We start from the raw sequence: 17,725 nt of genomic DNA, 5'->3' as shown, positions 1-17,725 counted from the left end.
CCCGCCCCATCACCTTCCTCTTAATTCTCTGGGGCATGAGGTACCGAGAAACAGGCTCCGGGAAACAACCAGGAATCCCCTGGGTTGAATTTGTTTCCCGTCAAGCATTTCTTTCTCTAGCTCAGAGCTGAGTGGATGTAAAGATCTACCCTTCCATGTCAAGTGTGCTGGACGTATTTTTTGGTCTCTCCACTTGGATGGGGCGGGGGGTAACAGCCTGCAGAATTGCAAAAATGCAGGATGAGACACCAGACGTTTGTATTGAAGTTGGAGAACATTGTGAAGTCTGTTCTTAATTTCCCCTGTGTGGATCGTGGGGATCAAACCTCAGTCTCCACACTTGGCAGCAAGTGCCTTTCCTCAGAGCCATCTCGCTAGCCCCTCTGTGATTTTCAAAAGTAAAATAGACCGGAACATTGGCTTTCTCAGTAAACCTGAGGCCTGCTAGGCATAAAAACATTGAGATGTATGAGCCATTAAGAAGGATATCAACAATTACTTTGTATTTTTATTTAGTCTTCTAAAAGAAACATTTTTGAAGCCTGAATGTAGGGAATGGAAATAGCAAATGGATGGAAACTAATTATGGGAGCTAAAGGCTTTCCCTTTAGTTAAAGGACTTGCCCACGTAGACCTTCAGATTGCAAGTTAAACAGCACACCTAGCAATGGTCGCCTGGGGGCGGGGCTCCCGCTGGGGTTGTGAATGTATATGGAGAAGTTGTAATCATTTGTTTCTACATAGGCCTATCTCAATCGTGATTTTTAACATCAGTGGGAGTAAAAATGCCTTTATAAGCTTTGGGTTGGACTGTATTGTCGCGTTTCTCTGACCATTTCAGTTTCAGTTTGGGCATTTGGTGAGGTACAGAGCCATGAGTGAGGTTGTAACATGTGCTTCCCGTTCGCTCCATATATCGAGCTTAAGTGAACCAGCTGTACTGTCTCCTCCTTTCTCCTGGCGTTAATGAACACTAAAAACAAAAACAAAACAAAACAAAACCGAAAAAAAAAAAAAAACGGAATGGACAGGACAGTAAGACTACGGACTGGCTTGAGACTCTTGAACCATTTGCTAGACATGGTGAGTATATTATAGATGGGAGAGAGAGATCTTTGGAAGGACTGGAGAGGCACAGCTGACTTCTTAAGGGGGAGTTTGAATGAATGCCCCCCCCACCCCCGTGCTCATGCTTGAATTGAACAGGGCTGTAAGCATTGTAGGTCAGTGCTCTACCACAGAGGTGTGTCCCCAAGGCAGCATTTAGTGTGTAACGCCGAGATTGGAGCCCAGGGCCTTGCACACAAGCAGTTGTTCTACCGCACATTTCTAGCCTTTTTCTTGTTGGCTTTCTTTCTTTCTCTCTCTTTGGAGGCAGTCTCTTTCTGTAGATCAGGTTGGCTTTGAATTTACTGTGTAGCCTAGGCTGGCCGCGGAATTACTGATCATCTCCTTGCCTCTGTCCTTTTGAGTGCTGGGATTACAGGCGGGTGCCACCAGGCCTGGCAGCATTTTATTTTACCTTTAAGGCACAATTACAAGGATTGGAATATATAGGATTCCAGAGGTTTTCGGGTTTTTTTAATCGCATTTATTTGTGTGTTTGTGTGCGTGTATGTGTGTGTGCTCGTGCCTGCCCGAGCGCCATGTGTGTATATGAAGGTCAAGGGACAACTCTTTTTCTCTCCTTCTACTATGTCGGTCTTGGGGATTGAACTCCGATTGTTAGGGGTAGCAGCTGGTGCCTTTCCACACTGAGCCCTCTGCACGCCCTGGTTCCAGAGTTTTGAAATTGCCTGTGTAAATGCCTCTCTTGGTGGCACTGAGAAGGGCGGGCACAGCGAGTGGAATGCTACCATAGTTAAGCCTTCAGTAATATGATAGACGAGTCTTGGGCTATAGGATTAATAACCGACTGCCCGAGACTTGGTTCCTTTAAGGCACTAACAGAAGAGGAAGCTGGCAGGCAGTGAAGCACTGTGAGACTCATGTCCAAGCAGATGTGCCAGTTGTGGTCAGTCCCCGGGGAAGGTTAGCTGCAGCCTGCCTCTTCCTGATAGCCATCAGAGAAGGTGCTCATTTTTCTTGCCCACACCACTTCAAGCTTCTCACACCTACCACCCTGAGATCTCCCTCCCTAACCCGCCCAGGGCTGTCTTCCTGGAGGCTGCTTGCAGGATGAAGGGCTCCCTTTTCAGTTCTTTGTTCTGTGCCTTCTTGGGCCAGGGCCAGCCTGGTTTTCTTCTCATCTCTGCCCTCAAGGTGCTGTAAGCTCCTGGGAATAGTGACAGCTGCAGTGCCTTAGATTTCTCCACTCTGCTGGGTTCCTTACCTCAGTTCCTGTCTAGACCACCTTTCCAGGGGCGTACCTCCTCAGAGAACTGCATCATTTGGCCAAACTACTCGTGTGTTCCCACAGCAACCCTACAAATCCTCCTTTCTGGGAAAGGAGGAGCCTGGTCAAGATAATTTTCTGGCTTGCTTATGAAAGGGAGAGGTAGGCTTACTTACTTATGCCTGTGTTTGCAAGGGTACATGGGTAACACTGGCTGAATGGATATGGCTGTTACTGACAGGAACAGCTCTTTGTGTTCTCACAACTGTCTGGCGAAGGGTATGGTGTCGTCCAGTATTGCAGATAAGAAAACGAAGACCTCCGCAGTTACCAGGGTGCACAGCTGGCTACCAGACCCCCTGCCTGCAGAGCTCACTGCTCTGCTCACACCTCTGGCTTTGTGCTACTGAGACACACACCTGCCTCAGGTGTGATGCTTGTACCTGTGAGTCAGGATGGAGCCCAGCAGATCGCAGTATTCCTAACATAGTTCTGGCATGGAGTAGGCCTCCCGCCATTCGTGGGAAGCCTTACTGGATGGGACTTCATTCCACTGTGCCTACTACATCAGAAGGATGACACACTTTTCCATCTTCCGTTTGTCCTTTAGCCGCTCATATGCATTCCATAAATTAGCACTTCATTTGTAGACTCATTCCTTAAGTGGCAGGGCATAAAGACTCACTTCAGGGAGTTAACTTTGCAGGTTCTGGTTTCATCGGAGGTGGGTCGTCAGACATGAAACTCTGAGCTGTTCAGAACTGGTTCCGGGTAGCACATTGGGAAACGACTTAGAATTTTATCTCTGATAGTCCCAGTGCCTTTAGCTTGATAGGCAGGTGAGCCTTGTCAGTCAGAAAGAAAGAGGTCACTTCGTCAGGCACCTGTGTTGTCAACACTAGACTAGGCGGTACTCTGTCATTGCCAACCCAGATCTGTGTGATAATACATACACTTAAAAATACTTTTGTTAAGACTTGGGGTGTAGAGGGATTGCCTGGCATGCCCTGGGTTCAATCAGAACACTACTAGAAAATGTCATCTTAGGGTTTCCTTGCTGTGAAGGGACACCATGACCACGGCAAACTCTTGCAAAGGACGACATTTAATTGGACCTGGTTTGCAGTGTCAGAGGTTCAGTCCATTATCATCATGGTGGGAAGGATGGCAGTGTCCAGGCAGACACGGTGCTGGAGAGGCCCAGAGTTCTACATCTGGATCCTCAGGCAGCAGGAGACTGGACCACACTGGCCATAGCTTGAGCATAGGAAGCTTCAAAGCCCGCCCCCCACAGTGACACACTTCCTTTAACACCTCCAGATAGTGCCACTCCCTATGGGCCAAGCATTCAAATACATGAGTTTATGGGGGCCATAAACAAACCACCACATATGCTAACAAATGTTTCTCTATTTAAAAAAAGGGGGTCAGTAAGTTTTAAGGTAGAGTGGAATACTCAGTAGACTAATTCTGCAAATGAGGAAACTCAAATACTCCTACAGGGAAAGTCTATGGAAATTAAGGAAGCATTTTTTCTTTTAAAGATGTGTGCATTTAAATGTGGATATGTGCACCATGAGTACAGAGGCTTGTATATCCTTAGCCTAAAAATATTGTTCTTTTCCTAAAACATAAAATGGTGAAAAATCACTGCTTTGCATGTAAAAGCATCTGAGATACTTTGGGATATAGTAATTCTGTGCGGTACTCAATAATTAAAACCACTGATTGTATAATTTTAATTATATGTTCTAATTCCCATCTTACAAATGAGGGACAGTGGTGGCTTGCAGGTTTAGCTGCCTCTCTAAGCCAATACCATGTATGGTAGGTAAAGACTGGGACGTAGGCTTTTCTTCCAGTTTGTTTTTAAATGTTAAATTGTGTGTGTCTGTATCTGTGTGTGAATGGATACCAAGTGTGTACAGGTGCCGGCAAAGACGGGAAGAGGTTGGAGTCCCTGAGGCAGAGCCGCAAGTGCTGTTAACCTCTGAACCATGTCTGCAGTCTCTTCAGTCCATTAAAAAAATAAAATTAGTATATGACATATGTATGATGTATGTTTAGGCATGAATGCCATGGTCCATGTGTGGAGTTCAGAGGACACGTTTGTGGAGTTGATTCCTTTCCCTCACTTTTTTTTTTTTTACTGGTTTTGTCTTCTTTAATGATTTATTTTTACTTTTTTTAAAAAAGATTTATTTATTATATATAAGTACACCGATGCTGTCCTCAGACACACCAGAAGAGGGCATCAGATCTCATTACAAATGGTTGTGAGCCACCACGTGGTTGCTGGAATTTGAACTCAGGACCTCTGGAAGAGCAGTGAGTGCTTTAACCACTGAGCCATCTCTCCAGCCCAAGGTTTATTTTTAAAAGTGTGTGTGTGTGCGCACATGGTCGTGAGTGGAGGCTAGAAGAAAGTGTCGGAACTGGAGTTACAGATAGTGCTTGTGAGCTACCCCATGGGGTGCTGAAGAATGTGCCAGGTCAAGCTTTCTGAGGTGTGAGTTGGGCATGCCCCTGCTCACATTGTGTACTGTAACTTGAGCCACTTAACTGCTCCTTGGGTCACCCATAAGCTGGTTTGTGTTTCCCAAAGCATATTTTTCACCCAGTGGGTGACAACACTGAAGGAATTGAAAATCTTCATAGTTTGCTCATCTTGTAGGCTTCAGGTTAACCCCCTCTGTAGTGTATACCAGCCTTTATTTAGCCTTTGGAAGGCCTCCAGAGAAACAGCTCCTTTGCCGAATCCTGCCTGCCCACTGTTCTTCCATCCTTGAGCGGAGACGCTTCTAAGATCGCTTTTGTGTAATGCGGGGGTGAGTCCCTCGAGGCGTGTGTGAATTAGCATGTACTTCCCTCTAGGCAGAAAAAGAAGCCGGGCTGAGGCCTGAAGCAGGTCTGCTGGAGCCTGGGCTGGAGGTGTGGTCGCGGGTGAGCTGGGGGTGGGGCTGCCTGCGCGTGGGCGGGAGCCCTGTGTTCCAACCGCTTTCAGTTGCCCTCGCATCGCCACCGTTGGTAGTAGCCCTTGGAGAGCTATTACCTGCGCTCTGCCAACATGTCTGAAGAAAAATGTTCCCTTACTGGAGGCGAAGAGAAAGGAGAGGAGCTGGCCAGAAGCCTGGCGTGGCAGCACCTGGTGAAGCAGGCGGAAGAAGACGATGATGATGACGAAGAGGCACTGAAGAAGGAAGAGGAGGAGGAAGAGGAGGAGGAGGAAGATGAAGAGGAAGAAGAGGAAGGCCCGGATAGTAGCTCGGATGACCTGAGCCCCGAGGCCCCCTGCATGCACCCAGACCTCCTGGAGCTGGCGGTGGACCGAGAGAAGTGCCGCAGCATCCGCAGGCAGTACCGGCAGCTCATCTACACCGTGCAGCAGAACCGCGAGGACATCGTGAACACGGCCAGCGACTCGCTGACGGAGGCCCTGGAGGAAGCCAATGTGCTGTTTGACGGGGTGAGCCGAACCAGAGAGGCAGCCCTCGACGCCCAGTTTCTGGTTTTGGCTTCTGATCTGGGTAAAGAAAAAGCAAAGCAGCTAAACTCGGATATGAGCTTTTTTAATCACGTGGCCTTCTGTGAGTTGCTGTTGGTGTTTGTGGGCCTCAACTGGATGGAGGAGGAGTGTGAGGAATTGAGCGAGTGCGATGAAAGCATAGCGCTTTCCTTCTGGAACATGCTGCACAAGGAAGCGACGGCCTGGATGCTGCAAGCCGAAACGTTCCATTTCATTTTTGGTTCATTTAAGGCAGAACGTTCTGCACGAAAGCCCCGGCAGGAACATCACAAACGAGCTTGCAAAATGGAAGGAAATGGGGATATGCCTACAAAGTTGAGGAAGCTGGATGTGCATGCTAATCAGGAGACGACAGAAAAAGAAGTGGAGAGAATCTTGGGATTGCTGCAAACCTACTTTCAAAAGTACCCCGATACTCCAGTGTCGTATTTTGAATTTGTGATCGATCCAAACTCATTCTCTCGCACCGTGGAGAATATCTTCTACGTTTCTTTTATTATTAGGGATGGCTTTGCAAGAATAAGGCTTGACCAAGACAGACTGCCAATTCTCGAGCCAACCAATGTTAACCAGGTGGATGAAGAAAATGACTCGTGTTCTTACTGCAGGAAACAAGGAGTTATATCTTTGAGTTTACAGGACTGGAAGAATATTGTCTCCACTTTTGAAATTTCAGAGGCTATGATCAAAAATTCATACTAAAGAGTTTTAGTCAATAGTGTATGACTCCATCTTGATCTAAATCTCGAGATGGGATCTAAAAAGAAGCACACATTCTAGTAAACTATTTTCAGGAACAAATGAAATTGTCTACTGTGCACTGTGTTTTACTTGCTGACTTGAGGTTGTAATCTTAAAAATTCACTGTCATGCTTATGAGAAGCTTTTTGAAATCCACATGACACTTTCAGTAAGCTCCTGAGTTCTTAGAAGGTATTAGTTAAAAAAACAAACAAACAAAAAAACCCAGAACTCACCGTGATACTGAATTGCTTTCTCTGATATGGCAAACTAAGGGTAAGGGGGCTTTTCACCAAGTTGGGGAAAGATTGAGGAAAAAGACAAGAAAAGTCAGTTGTTGGGCAATATTAAGATTAAGAAAATCTAGGTGGGGGTTGGGGATTTAGCTCAGTGGTAGAGCACTTGCCTAGGAAGCACAAGGCCCTGGGTTCAGTCCCCAGCTCCGAAAAAAAGAGGAAAAAAAAAAAAAAGAAAATCTAGGTGACATGATTCTTTTCAGAGTGGATCTCTGTGTTCTGAACTTTCTTTGATCAGTGAACTTAATAAAAGTGTGTATGTGTGCTGTCAGACAGAAGCAACTAAGGCCCAAAAGGTAGGTCCAGTTTAGACAATAGGGAAGGCATCCTGGGTTTTGTTTTGAGACAGGGTCCTGGAACCCACAGTGACCTGCCTGCACCTGCCTCTGCCTCTCAACACACTAGGCGGGAAGGCATTCCAGGTAAGGTCAATGTGAGCAATGGAGACAGGTCTGAACACAAGCGGATGTGCAGATTTATAGAAAACCTACACTCGATTAAGAAGCTAGCTGGAATCTCTACAACCTCACCAGTGTCCTCAGGGGTGGACAGTATTTTTTGTCACTTTCACTTTCGAAACTTATCTCTGGCTAATCTGTCACGATTCGGTGCCAGCGCCGTGATTTCTACCAGCACAGAGTATCCCAAAGAGTCCGTGATGTTTCAATGTGTAACGCCCCTGATTGTCCCAATTAACCTCACTTTAAAAAAAAAAAGCCCCCGAGAGTTTTGCTCTGTATCTGGCCTCTATACCAAGAATTCCCCATCCTCCCTGGCGCTCGTGCCATAGGTGCCAGGTTTCTTGTGGGGCCTGAGTTGGAACAAGGCGCTGATGTGAGTAGTTCTGCTGACGTTGTAGCCCTTTGCTTCTGGAAGATAGCAAAAGAGGAAACTACAGAGCAGCTGGGGGTGTGGTTCAGGGGGTAAGCGCTTTCTTAGCACGAGTCCTGCCTTAGCTTCTATCCCCAACATGAGTGGGGTGTCTCTCTGCATGGAAATTATTTGATGGTCAATGTAGAAAATGTAGTTTATGAAAATAATCTCAGAGGAGACAGTGGACATGCCCCGAACGTTAAGTCTTTTGAATGTAAGTCTTTGTTGGTGGAAAACTGCTGCCACTGATGTGGTTGGCGGTATTTTTATTCCGCTTAATAGTAAGTTTTCCTACTAAATCTGGAGTGGTTCAGGGGAGGGAAATCCAAAGTCTAAATGATACCAGGATCTTTGTGTGGAGAAAGTCCATTACGCCGGCAATGCACAGAAAATCCAGGAAAACAGCCAAACCCCTTTCTGTGGTAGCTGTCTTTCCCCTTTCCCACAGGGGAAGTGCTAACCCTTCCCGGCACTGGCCACACTTGAGGATGAGGAGCATCCTTTGGCCTTTCTACTCCTCGTCCTGACATCTTGGCAGCACCCTGGGGTCTCCAAGAGATGTCTGTCCTTTGGAAAGAGAAAATTGGGTGATAGGAGATGAATTGAATGGTAGAAAGTAACCAAATTGCAAATCTGCTTGTCAACACCTTAAAATGAGAAGATTCAGTAAAAGAAGTAGGGGGATCTTACGGGTTTTGTTTTAAAGTTAGAACTTTATTGAATAAAAAGGCCCCTTTATGATCATATCAGCCCTACCCTGTAAACCTCAGATGCTGGTTTTGGAAGTAAAAATCCCCCCTGTGTAGAAGGTTGTAATCCCAGTCCGGAGCTCCCATCCTGCATTGATCACATGCAGTCCCCAGATAAAAGACACACACAAGCTTATACTTACAATAAGCCTTAAACAGCACAGACGCTGCCAGATATCTGCCCTCTGTGCTGTCAGAGTCTACTTTCCTGTCAATAACCCCGAGTTAGTACTTCGTTTTACCTGAGCTGCTCTTCACTCAAACTGGCCAGCCCTCAGGGCCATGCTCTCTTGAATTTCCCTAACCCGTGGCGGCTTCTCCTCCACCCTCCTCTCTGGGTTTACAGCAAAGATGTTGAAGAAATGGTGCTTACAGAGCACCCGCTGCTCTTGCAGAGGATCCGATCTGAGATCCCAGCACTCCTGTGGCAGCTCTGTACACTTCCGCTGTATCTGGAACCATTTCTGATGGCCCCAGGCACACATGCGGTACACATGCACACGGAACACTCAACACCTAAGAAGGCATGGGATTAAATTAGAAAGGTGTATGTGAGAAGTGTTGTTCCTAGGTATGCTGTCTGTCAGGAAGAGCAAGAGTAAAGAGGTGTGTTTGAGTGCGATGTATGTGAATGTGTGTACGCGCGTGTGCACCTGCTTGTGTACGTGTGAAAGGACAGCCCCTCCCCTTTTTGAGAGAGAGAAAAGAGAGAGGGAAGGAGGGGGAGGGGGAGAGAGAGAGAGAGAGAGAGAGAGACTCTCTCACAGTGTAGACTAGTCTGGCCTCAAGAGCTCCATCCTCCTGTGCCTCCAGAGCGCTGAGATTAAATGTCGCCATGAAAGCATAGCTTTTGAAAGTTGGTCCTTTTATTGTGAGAGTTGGGATTGCCCTTAGGACATTATGAGGTTTTACTGGCTCCCATTATATTGTAATCAATTAGTTAATTTATTTGATGTGCATGGTTATTTGGAGGTCAGAGGACCACTTCTGGGAGTTAGTTTTCTACTCTCCCATATTGGTTCCAGGAATTAAGTTGGGCTTAGTGGGTGTTGATTCATCTCACCAGCTCAGGCAAGTTTAGTGCCATAGCCAGGCCTCTGAAACAGAAGGGACATCTGTTTAACTATTGTGAGGAATTGACAGGACATAACATATGCGAAACATGTCCAGTGCAGTATTTTGTCTCATTGTGGACGTTGAGTCCGTGAATTGCACAGAACCACCTCTTTCCGTGTTGACATTTCTAGTGGTCAGTTTTCTCCAGGTCTTGTGCTTTTAAACTTTCTTACCTTTGTTCTGGGGGAGTCTATCGCCAACTGACTGTGATGTGCACGTTGGTAACGGACACAATGGCTGGTGGGCACCAGGTATGTCAGGCACTGCGCTGGGCGCTGGAGGAGAGTGACGGAGCCCTGTCCATCCAGAAAGGGATTTAGTGTCCTGGGTATTCTATAGTTTCCTCCTGCTGTAACAAATTGCCAAACACTCGATGGCTTTAGACGACACTACATACCGAGTTGTGGGGGCTGGATGTCTGGCCAAAGCGGGTCTGGCTAAACTAACACCAGGATCTGTCCTGCGGAACATTTTGAGGGGGACAGTGTTTAGCAGGAGCTGATGGCCAGTTCAGTTTTTCTTTTAAAGATTTATTTATTTATTATATATAAGTGCACTGGATCTGTCTTCAGACAGATCAGATCCCATTACAGATGGTTGTGAGCCACCATGTAGTTGCTGGGATTTGAACTCAGGACCTCTGGAAGAGCAGTCAGTGCTCTTAACCACTGAGCCATCTCTCCAGCCCCCAGATCAGTTTTTAAGTATGAAAGTGTAGTTCTAGGCTCAGGCGAATGCTTCAGATGCCCATGTCTTGCCAATTACACCTTATAGGGTCCTTTGGCACACTTTTTTTTATAAACTGGCTGGTACAGTTTGACTTGAAGCTTGAACTGTAAAAATCCATGCCCAGTACAGAATTTAGTAAAAGAACAGTAGAAACCTTTGGAAGAGAGGGCACTTATGGCCCTTAGGATGTTGGGGTGCGGGAGATGCACCTGCTCTCCCTTAAGGTTTAGGTGTTGCAAAAGGTTGGCTTCAGGGGTCTGTAATTTTCTCCTGTGTCCCCATCTGCCCTAATATGCTTTCCTTTGTTGTTCATGGAAAAAGGACCCTCTGGTTCTTTTTTTTTTTTTTTTTTTTGGAGCTGGGGACCGAACCCAGGGCCTTGTGCTTGCTAGGCAAGCGCTCTACCACTGAGCCAAATCCCCAACCCCCGCCTCTGGTTCTTTTAAGAGTGAAGTAAGGACATATTTCTGAGAACCTCAAAGGTCTTCAGCAGAGATCTTTTGCATCCAGTTTCCTGGACAGTTTACTTCAGGACAGGTCTGCCTCTGCTTGCTGACATTGACCCATCTCTTAAGAATGTGACTTCAGATCACATTCATTCCTCTAACATTCCGAAGACTGTGGATCTGTCACGCTCTGATGCAAGCCTCCGTGTATAGCAAGGCGGGGATTGTGATTGGTATCCTGTCCACGTCACAGGATACACGTCTGTTGACTGATAAAGGGAATGTTGGAGTCCGTCTTTGTTCTCTCATCACCTATGCTTTCAAATGCGGCACCAGCACCTTCTCACATGTGACGCGGTCTTCGTCTGTAGGCTTGTCTGTGTCACAGCTCATGCTTGGCAGTGGTTCTGGGGTGCAGAGAGGATGCGTCTTGTGCCTGTGTTCTATGTATCTGTTCACTGACTGAAGAAAAGCACACACAGTGCCACCAGTTCTTGTTCTGGTTTATCTTATGTATGTGGGTGTTTGTCTGCATGGGTGTCTTGACCACTCGTGTGCTCAGTGACTGTCGAGTTTTAGGAGCTGCTGTGTGGGTGCTGGGAACTGAACCCAGGTCCTCTGGAATAGCAGCTAGTGTTTTTTTTTTTTTTTTTTTTGGAGCTGGGGACCGAACCCAGGGCCTTGCGCTTCCTAGGTAAGCGCTCTACCACGCAGCTAGTGTTTTTAACCACCGAGCTATACTCGTCCCTCTCTTTTAAAGGAGATGTGTATGCATGCAAATGCTGGTGTCTGAGAAGCGGGGTCTGCAAGAGCAGCACACCCATCTGCTGGTTTATTGCCTCAGCCCCACAATGGTTATTACTCTTTTTTTTTTTTTTTTAAGAACATTTGTTTAAGTTTTCCCATTTACCCTTTAAAACCAATAGGTGAGCCTAGGGAGCAGTCACACTGGCTAACTGACAATGTTTACCTGCTACTGTGATCTGAGTGGCTGTTTTTACCAGCTTGTTTCCCCCCACAGTGCCCTGCATTGCAGGAGAAGCCCTGGTCATCATGCCAGTTGATGGATGCTGGCTGTGCTTCCCGACTTCCCGAGGTAGAGCCTTTGCGCAGACTGTCTGGGTGACGCGCACTTGCCCCAACTGTTGCTGGGTTCCAGGTTTTTTCCCTCCAGTCCCCCAGCCACCGCGTGTGCCCTGCGTGCTGCCGAGGGGCTCTCGTGGGGCTGTGCTTCCTGCTTCACATCCCTCCAAGGGACTCCCCTCCTCATCCCAGACGCCCCGCCCTGCTGACCCCCGTCTCTGCCCTCCACCCTCTACACCTGAGAGTAGGCAGGAAAAAAATACACGACCTGGGCTGGTAAGTTCATGGCTTTGTAGACATTAAAGGTAGAGCTGGATTAGAAACTGTTTTTCCTGTACTTGCTGACTTTTCTGTCATTACCCTCATTAGCCCAGGACTTGATTAGAATGTAATAATGAGTGTATTGCTAAAACAGCAGTCCAACCCAATGTGGAGTGTAGCCCGCTTTATATAAACCACATACGCTAGTATACACCAGAATGAAAGGGTGTCTTAGAAATACTTAATTTTTTTCTTAATACCTACCTGTCTTTAAAGTCCTATACATATAAATACTGAAACACTAGACAGGACTTTCCACCACAGGGTAAAGTGGTGAGCCTTATAGAGTCCCATGTACCCTGCCTATTTACTGTGTCTTGCAAGGGCTGGGTGGTAGAATACACGATGGGTTTGACGTTAGGCCTGGTGCCACACACCTTTCCTTCCTGCGCTTGGGAGGCAGAGGCCGGCCTCTTACTGGGTTCCAGGACAGCCAGAGCTGCAGAGTAAGACCCTGTCTCAAAAACAAAACACCCAAACCTATAAGGTACCTTGTAGAGACATAGACTTCTAAGTTTACACGTAGATCACTTGTTGATTTTTTTTTTTTTTTTGCAATTTTTAGATGTTTCCTTTCAGCTACACAGTGTAATAAATAAAGTCTTAGTACAGGCCCCCTGTTCAGTTGCCGTCTTGACATCATTGTGATGGCTGAGCAGACTTCTTAGCTTCTGACCTTAGCCCACTGATTCTGTACTGCTGACGCTATTAAGACCGTGCTGAATACTTAAATCTAATAGCCGCATGTTATGTAACCTGGAGAATTTCAGTAGAAATTGTGTGTCTCGTGTTTTATTTTCCCCAAAGTGAGGGAAACCTGACTTAAAACCTAGTTTAAAAACTCTAGGAAAGGGGGGGGGGCTGGTGAGATGGCTCAGCAGACAGAGGTGCCTGTTACCAAGGTGATAAACTGACTCCGAAAATTTCCTCCGATTTGTACAACCTTGCTGTAGTAGGTGCCCTCCCCCAGACAGACAGATTTAAAAAAATCAGGGAAGAACAAAAAATTCCTGGACAGTCAATATGAAAATGTCACAGTTAAAATCATTATGTATGATTAGTATGTGCCTGTTTGTACTAAATTCCGAGAGAGAGTGTTATCAAACTTAGTTTACCTAAGTCAGTTCCAATGGGCTGTCTGAAGAATGTGCTAACACTTGACAGGAGGGGCCAGGCCCGGGAAAGGGCACTGGGTGACGCAGTTCTCTTTGATAATGGCCTAGATTGGTTTCTCTTCAGGAAGCCTGGATGTCTCCGTACACAGCTGCAGTGAGAGTCTGCATTCCCTTTTTGAAAATGGCCTTTGATTTTCTTTAAAGAAAGATTTGCCAAAGCTTTTCGGGCATTGCTGCTTTTCTGTTAGAGTCTTTTCATTTATGTTGTTTTCCTGCAGCCAAACAAAAAAGGCCTACTTCGAAAGCTGTCAACAATGAATGACTCTAAAGATGCCCCTAAGTCCTATGACTTCGACCTGATCATCATTGGAGGAGGCTCGGGAGGCCTGGCGGCAGCTAAGGTAAAAGCCTCTGCTGTGGCGTCCGGTAACGGTTAGGGTACAGTACTCCCTCCCCTGATGGCTGTCTGCATTCTCTGGAATTCTCCATCCGGGCGTGTGTGGTTTTTTTTCTGTTAACTTTGGCAGAACATACAAAGAGACGACTCCGTAAGTCACCTTTCCAGACTAAAATGTTTCCTCTTTATGTGAAAGTTCAGAGCCCAGTGATTTAGGGCATGCTTTGTTTCATTTTTAAGGTTTCATGATCGTTTTGTCTTGTCTGTTTCAAGTATTGTGAAGGTGTGTGGCAATGGTTAGAAGTTACGTGTCTTTTTAAACTAACATTTGACTTTTTTTCCAATTCGTCAACAGTCTCCAATGAACAGTTGATTTCTTAGACTTGATTAAAACTGATTTGCCTTCAGTGTATGTGACGTGATTTGAGAACGGCCAGTCCTGGGCTTGACTGGGAAGAGAATCTACCAATAGGAAAGTGAAGCTTCTGACTGCCACACCCTTTCCCTGTGTGAACAGATTTTCCAGTGTGGTCTTTCTAAAGGAGAAAGTGACCACACTCCACTCCGGTGGGGCCTCGTGAAGGCTCCCAGGTGACTCCTTAGTAGCACGCTGTGGGACGCTCTGTCACAGTGGCCTGCTTGAAGGACACACGGCCTCCAGTGCTCTCCAGTAACTTTTGCTGGTCCAGTGGCCAGTATACCACACTTCTCTGTGAGAAAGATAAAGTCTACAAGAAAGACAATTTCAGAAAAAGAAAACAAACCTCCTCCCATACTCTGGTTTGAACTAGGTAAACTCAGAAGTTCCTTTAAAGATGTCGTCCATTGGGGCTGGGGATTTAGCTCAGTGGTAGAGCGCTTACCTAGGAAGCGCAAGGCCCTGGGTTCGGTCCCCAGCTCCGAAAAAAAGAACCAAAAAAAAAAAAAAAAAAAAAAAAAGATGTCGTCCATCTCCCAGGCTACCGTGGGAGACAGGCACCTCTGGCCTTCGGTCAGATGGCTTTACCAGGTGTTTACCATTTGTTTAGAAATGGAAAAAAAAACATTTTTCAGATTTGTGTGGTGTCTGTTGATGTTTGAGGAGAATCATGCAGGGAGTTAGCCAGGGCTGGCCAGCTGTTGGTAACAATTTTGCAGCTGTAATCTGTGTGGTCTTTGAAGCTGTCAGTGGCATGGCTTTTATCCTAGAGCCAATTAATCAATACAGTGTGTTATGTTCCTAGACCTCGACCTGTGACTGGTTGTACCTCAGGCTTTAGAGCATAAGAAAAGCGGTGTGGGTGCCAGCCCTCATCTCCACTCCATTGTTGACTCACTTGAGTAACTTTATTTCCCAGGAGGCAGCCAAATTTGACAAGAAGGTGATGGTCTTGGACTTCGTCACACCAACTCCTCTCGGAACGAGATGGGGTGAGTTTCTGAGGTAGCGCACCATGGTTTCCCCTGGTGGTGAGTTCCTAAAAGCCAACCTAAAAACAGAAAACAACAGAGAGGAAAAATGACAAAGCCCAGCTCTCCTGCGTGAACTGAGTCAAGGGGATCCAGTTACAAGCTGTAGATTTGGGTTCCGCAGAAACCTTGGCCACAGCTGGCTTAAAGGTCGACCTTTGCATAACCTGTTACCCAGTAGAGTAGAGTTGAGGCTTTCAGGTAGTTAAGTAAGGCAGCCGTAGCCATCTGAGTCTTGCTGATGCACATTGCCTACTCATTCAGTGAATGTGTGTCAGTGACTTGTGAACCAGGAGCATGGGGCTGTAGCACTGAGCTCTGTGGAAGAAGCTCCTGTCCCTGTGGAACTTACACTTTTTTTTAACATTTTATTTAATGTTTTGTTTTTTTTTTTACACTCCAGATTTTAGCCCCCTCCCAGTCCACCCTCTGACTGTTCCACCTCCCACCCGCCACCCCTGGGGCCTCCAGTCTCTTGAGGGTTGGGTGCCTCTTCTCTGACTGAACCCAGACCCAGAGTCCTCTGCTGTATATGTGGGGGCCTCCTCTCAGCTGGTGTGTGCTGCCTGGTTGGTGGGCCAGTGTCTGAGAGATCTCAGGTTAATCGGAGAGTGCTGGTCCTCCTACAGGGTCGCCCTCCTCCTCAGCTTCCTCCAGCTGTTCCCGAATTCAATCACAGAGGTCAGCAGCTTCTGTCCATTGGTTGGGTGCAGATATCTGTATCTGACTCTTTCAGCTGCTTGTTGGGTCTTCGGAGGGCAGTCATGGTAGGTCCCTTTTTGTGAACGCCCCATAGCCTCAGTAATGGTGTCAGGCCTTGGGCCTTCCCCTTGAGCTGGATGCCAATTTGGGCCTGTTGTCGCTGGACCTTCTTTTCCTCAGGCTCTTCTACATTTTTGTCCCTGCAGTTCTTTCAGACAGGAACTTACACTTTAGTGGGAACCTGACTTGGTGGTGAGTAGTGAGGGGGCCTCCCGGGAGGTCAGGAGAGCAGAGCTCTGAAGTCCTCAGGCAGGGAGGGCTTCTGAAGAATGCCCGATCACTAGAGCACTGCAGGAGACGATGCGGAGCATGCGCTGGAGCAGAACCTGCAGGCAGTATTGCTAGCGCTCTCCCAGAGTAGACTCACAGGCCCTGAGGTGGGTAGGAGTCCTCTGTGGGTCGAGCTGGGTCGTCAGAGCGTGACAAGTAGAAGTGGAAAGAAAGGCAAGTCAGCCTTTACAGCAGCACTTTACAGGCCTTGAGGACTTTGGCCCAGTGTAGGCAGATAATGAGGAGTTCATGGGAAATGCTTAGCACATTTTATGAAGGATTTAATGCTGCTCACATTAGCGTGAGGTGTTTGCAGTCGTGCCAGATAAGACGGCAGCGCAGTCTGTTAGCTCGTGGACTCTGCAAGTGACTTAAGTCTCCACTCTGTGACCTGTGGAGTTTGGACTTCCTGGTGACAACGGTATCTTTCAGAGGACTTACCTTGAACTGTGAGCTCCAGAGCCACCTCCCCTCCCTGCCCGATAGAAAGCTGTGACCCCGATGTTCTTAGGGATCTATTCTGGGAGAGAGGAGTTTTAACATAGGAGTTCTTTGGAGAATCAGGGGAAACTATAGGCTGCCCTCCCACCCAATTCACATAAACATCAAATTTTATACATATTTTTAGACCTGCATCTAACCACGCCTCGTGTAGCAACCCCGTCATCATACCAGGCAGCAGGTCTAGAGTTTTGCACATAGTAAAATTTCAATTTTTGCATCACCGTTGACCATTTTGAATCTGGACGTTATAGAAATTGCAGAAATCTGTTTCAGAATGACTACTTTGCTCTGTACATTAGGCTCTGTGACTTCAGAAATGCTATGACGCTTGGGAATAAACTTTTAGCAGTATTGGCTACATTAGACCGATGACGATGACGATGATGATGATGATGATGATGTCAATGTTGATGTCTCATTACCCTTTAATACTCTCGACTTCGTTGCAGCCCCGCAGTGCCGCTGACTTCTTTGTCATTGCAGGTCTCGGGGGAACGTGTGTGAACGTGGGCTGCATACCTAAAAAACTGATGCACCAGGCGGCTCTGTTAGGACAAGCTCTGAAAGACTCACGCAACTATGGCTGGAAACTCGAGGACACAGGTGAGGGGGGAAGGAGGGGCTCAAAAGCTGTGGTCTTGGCAGTGTGCCTTCCAGATACCTGGACCTCGATGAGGACTGCCTATCCCAAGTCCGCCCGGGTGAGCCCCAGGGCTCTTGGTTGTCAGGTTTGAGAAACACTTCTTGAGCCCTCTGAGCTCGCACTTCAGGCTGTGGGTGATACTGAGTCGTATTGAGTGCCTCACACACGAGTTCGAATCGTCGGCTTTAGGGCATTAGGTGACAGCTGCAGTTCCACTTCATTGTGACTAGAGCGACTTCCCTGGATTTCAGGCTGGATTTCCTGTCACTTGCTATCACTGGGACAAGTCCGCTATCTACTTAAAGGACAACACTTTAAAATAAATCAAAACCAGACCCAGCCCACAGAAGAATAGCTGGTGGTACAGTAC

The 17,725-nt window shown here is 47.0% G+C and overlaps 2 protein-coding genes across 5 annotated transcripts in view; both read left to right on the top strand.

Moving 5' to 3' along the window:
- Txnrd1 (thioredoxin reductase 1) overlaps positions 1-17,725 on the top strand; it is an 84,934-nt gene that overhangs the window by 48,242 nt on the left and 18,967 nt on the right. For all 4 annotated transcript variants that reach the window (NM_001351984.1, NM_001351983.1, NM_001351981.1 and 1 more), the window contains 3 exons: positions 13,609-13,731; positions 15,065-15,137; positions 17,196-17,315. In NM_001351984.1, the coding sequence (NP_001338913.1) occupies positions 13,609-13,731; positions 15,065-15,137; positions 17,196-17,315 (316 nt within the window). The remainder of the gene's footprint in view (positions 1-13,608; positions 13,732-15,064; positions 15,138-17,195; positions 17,316-17,725) is intronic.
- Positions 5,345-6,667, top strand: Eid3 (EP300 interacting inhibitor of differentiation 3). Its single transcript, NM_001044304.1, is given in 1 exon segment — positions 5,345-6,667. A coding segment is annotated over 1 exon segment (1,161 nt). The 5' UTR covers positions 5,345-5,402; the 3' UTR covers positions 6,564-6,667.

This window comes from Rattus norvegicus, chromosome 7 (genome assembly GCF_036323735.1).
Source record: "Rattus norvegicus strain BN/NHsdMcwi chromosome 7, GRCr8, whole genome shotgun sequence".
Lineage (NCBI taxonomy): Eukaryota > Metazoa > Chordata > Mammalia > Rodentia > Muridae > Rattus > Rattus norvegicus.
This window is presented reverse-complemented; position numbering and strand designations above follow the sequence as displayed.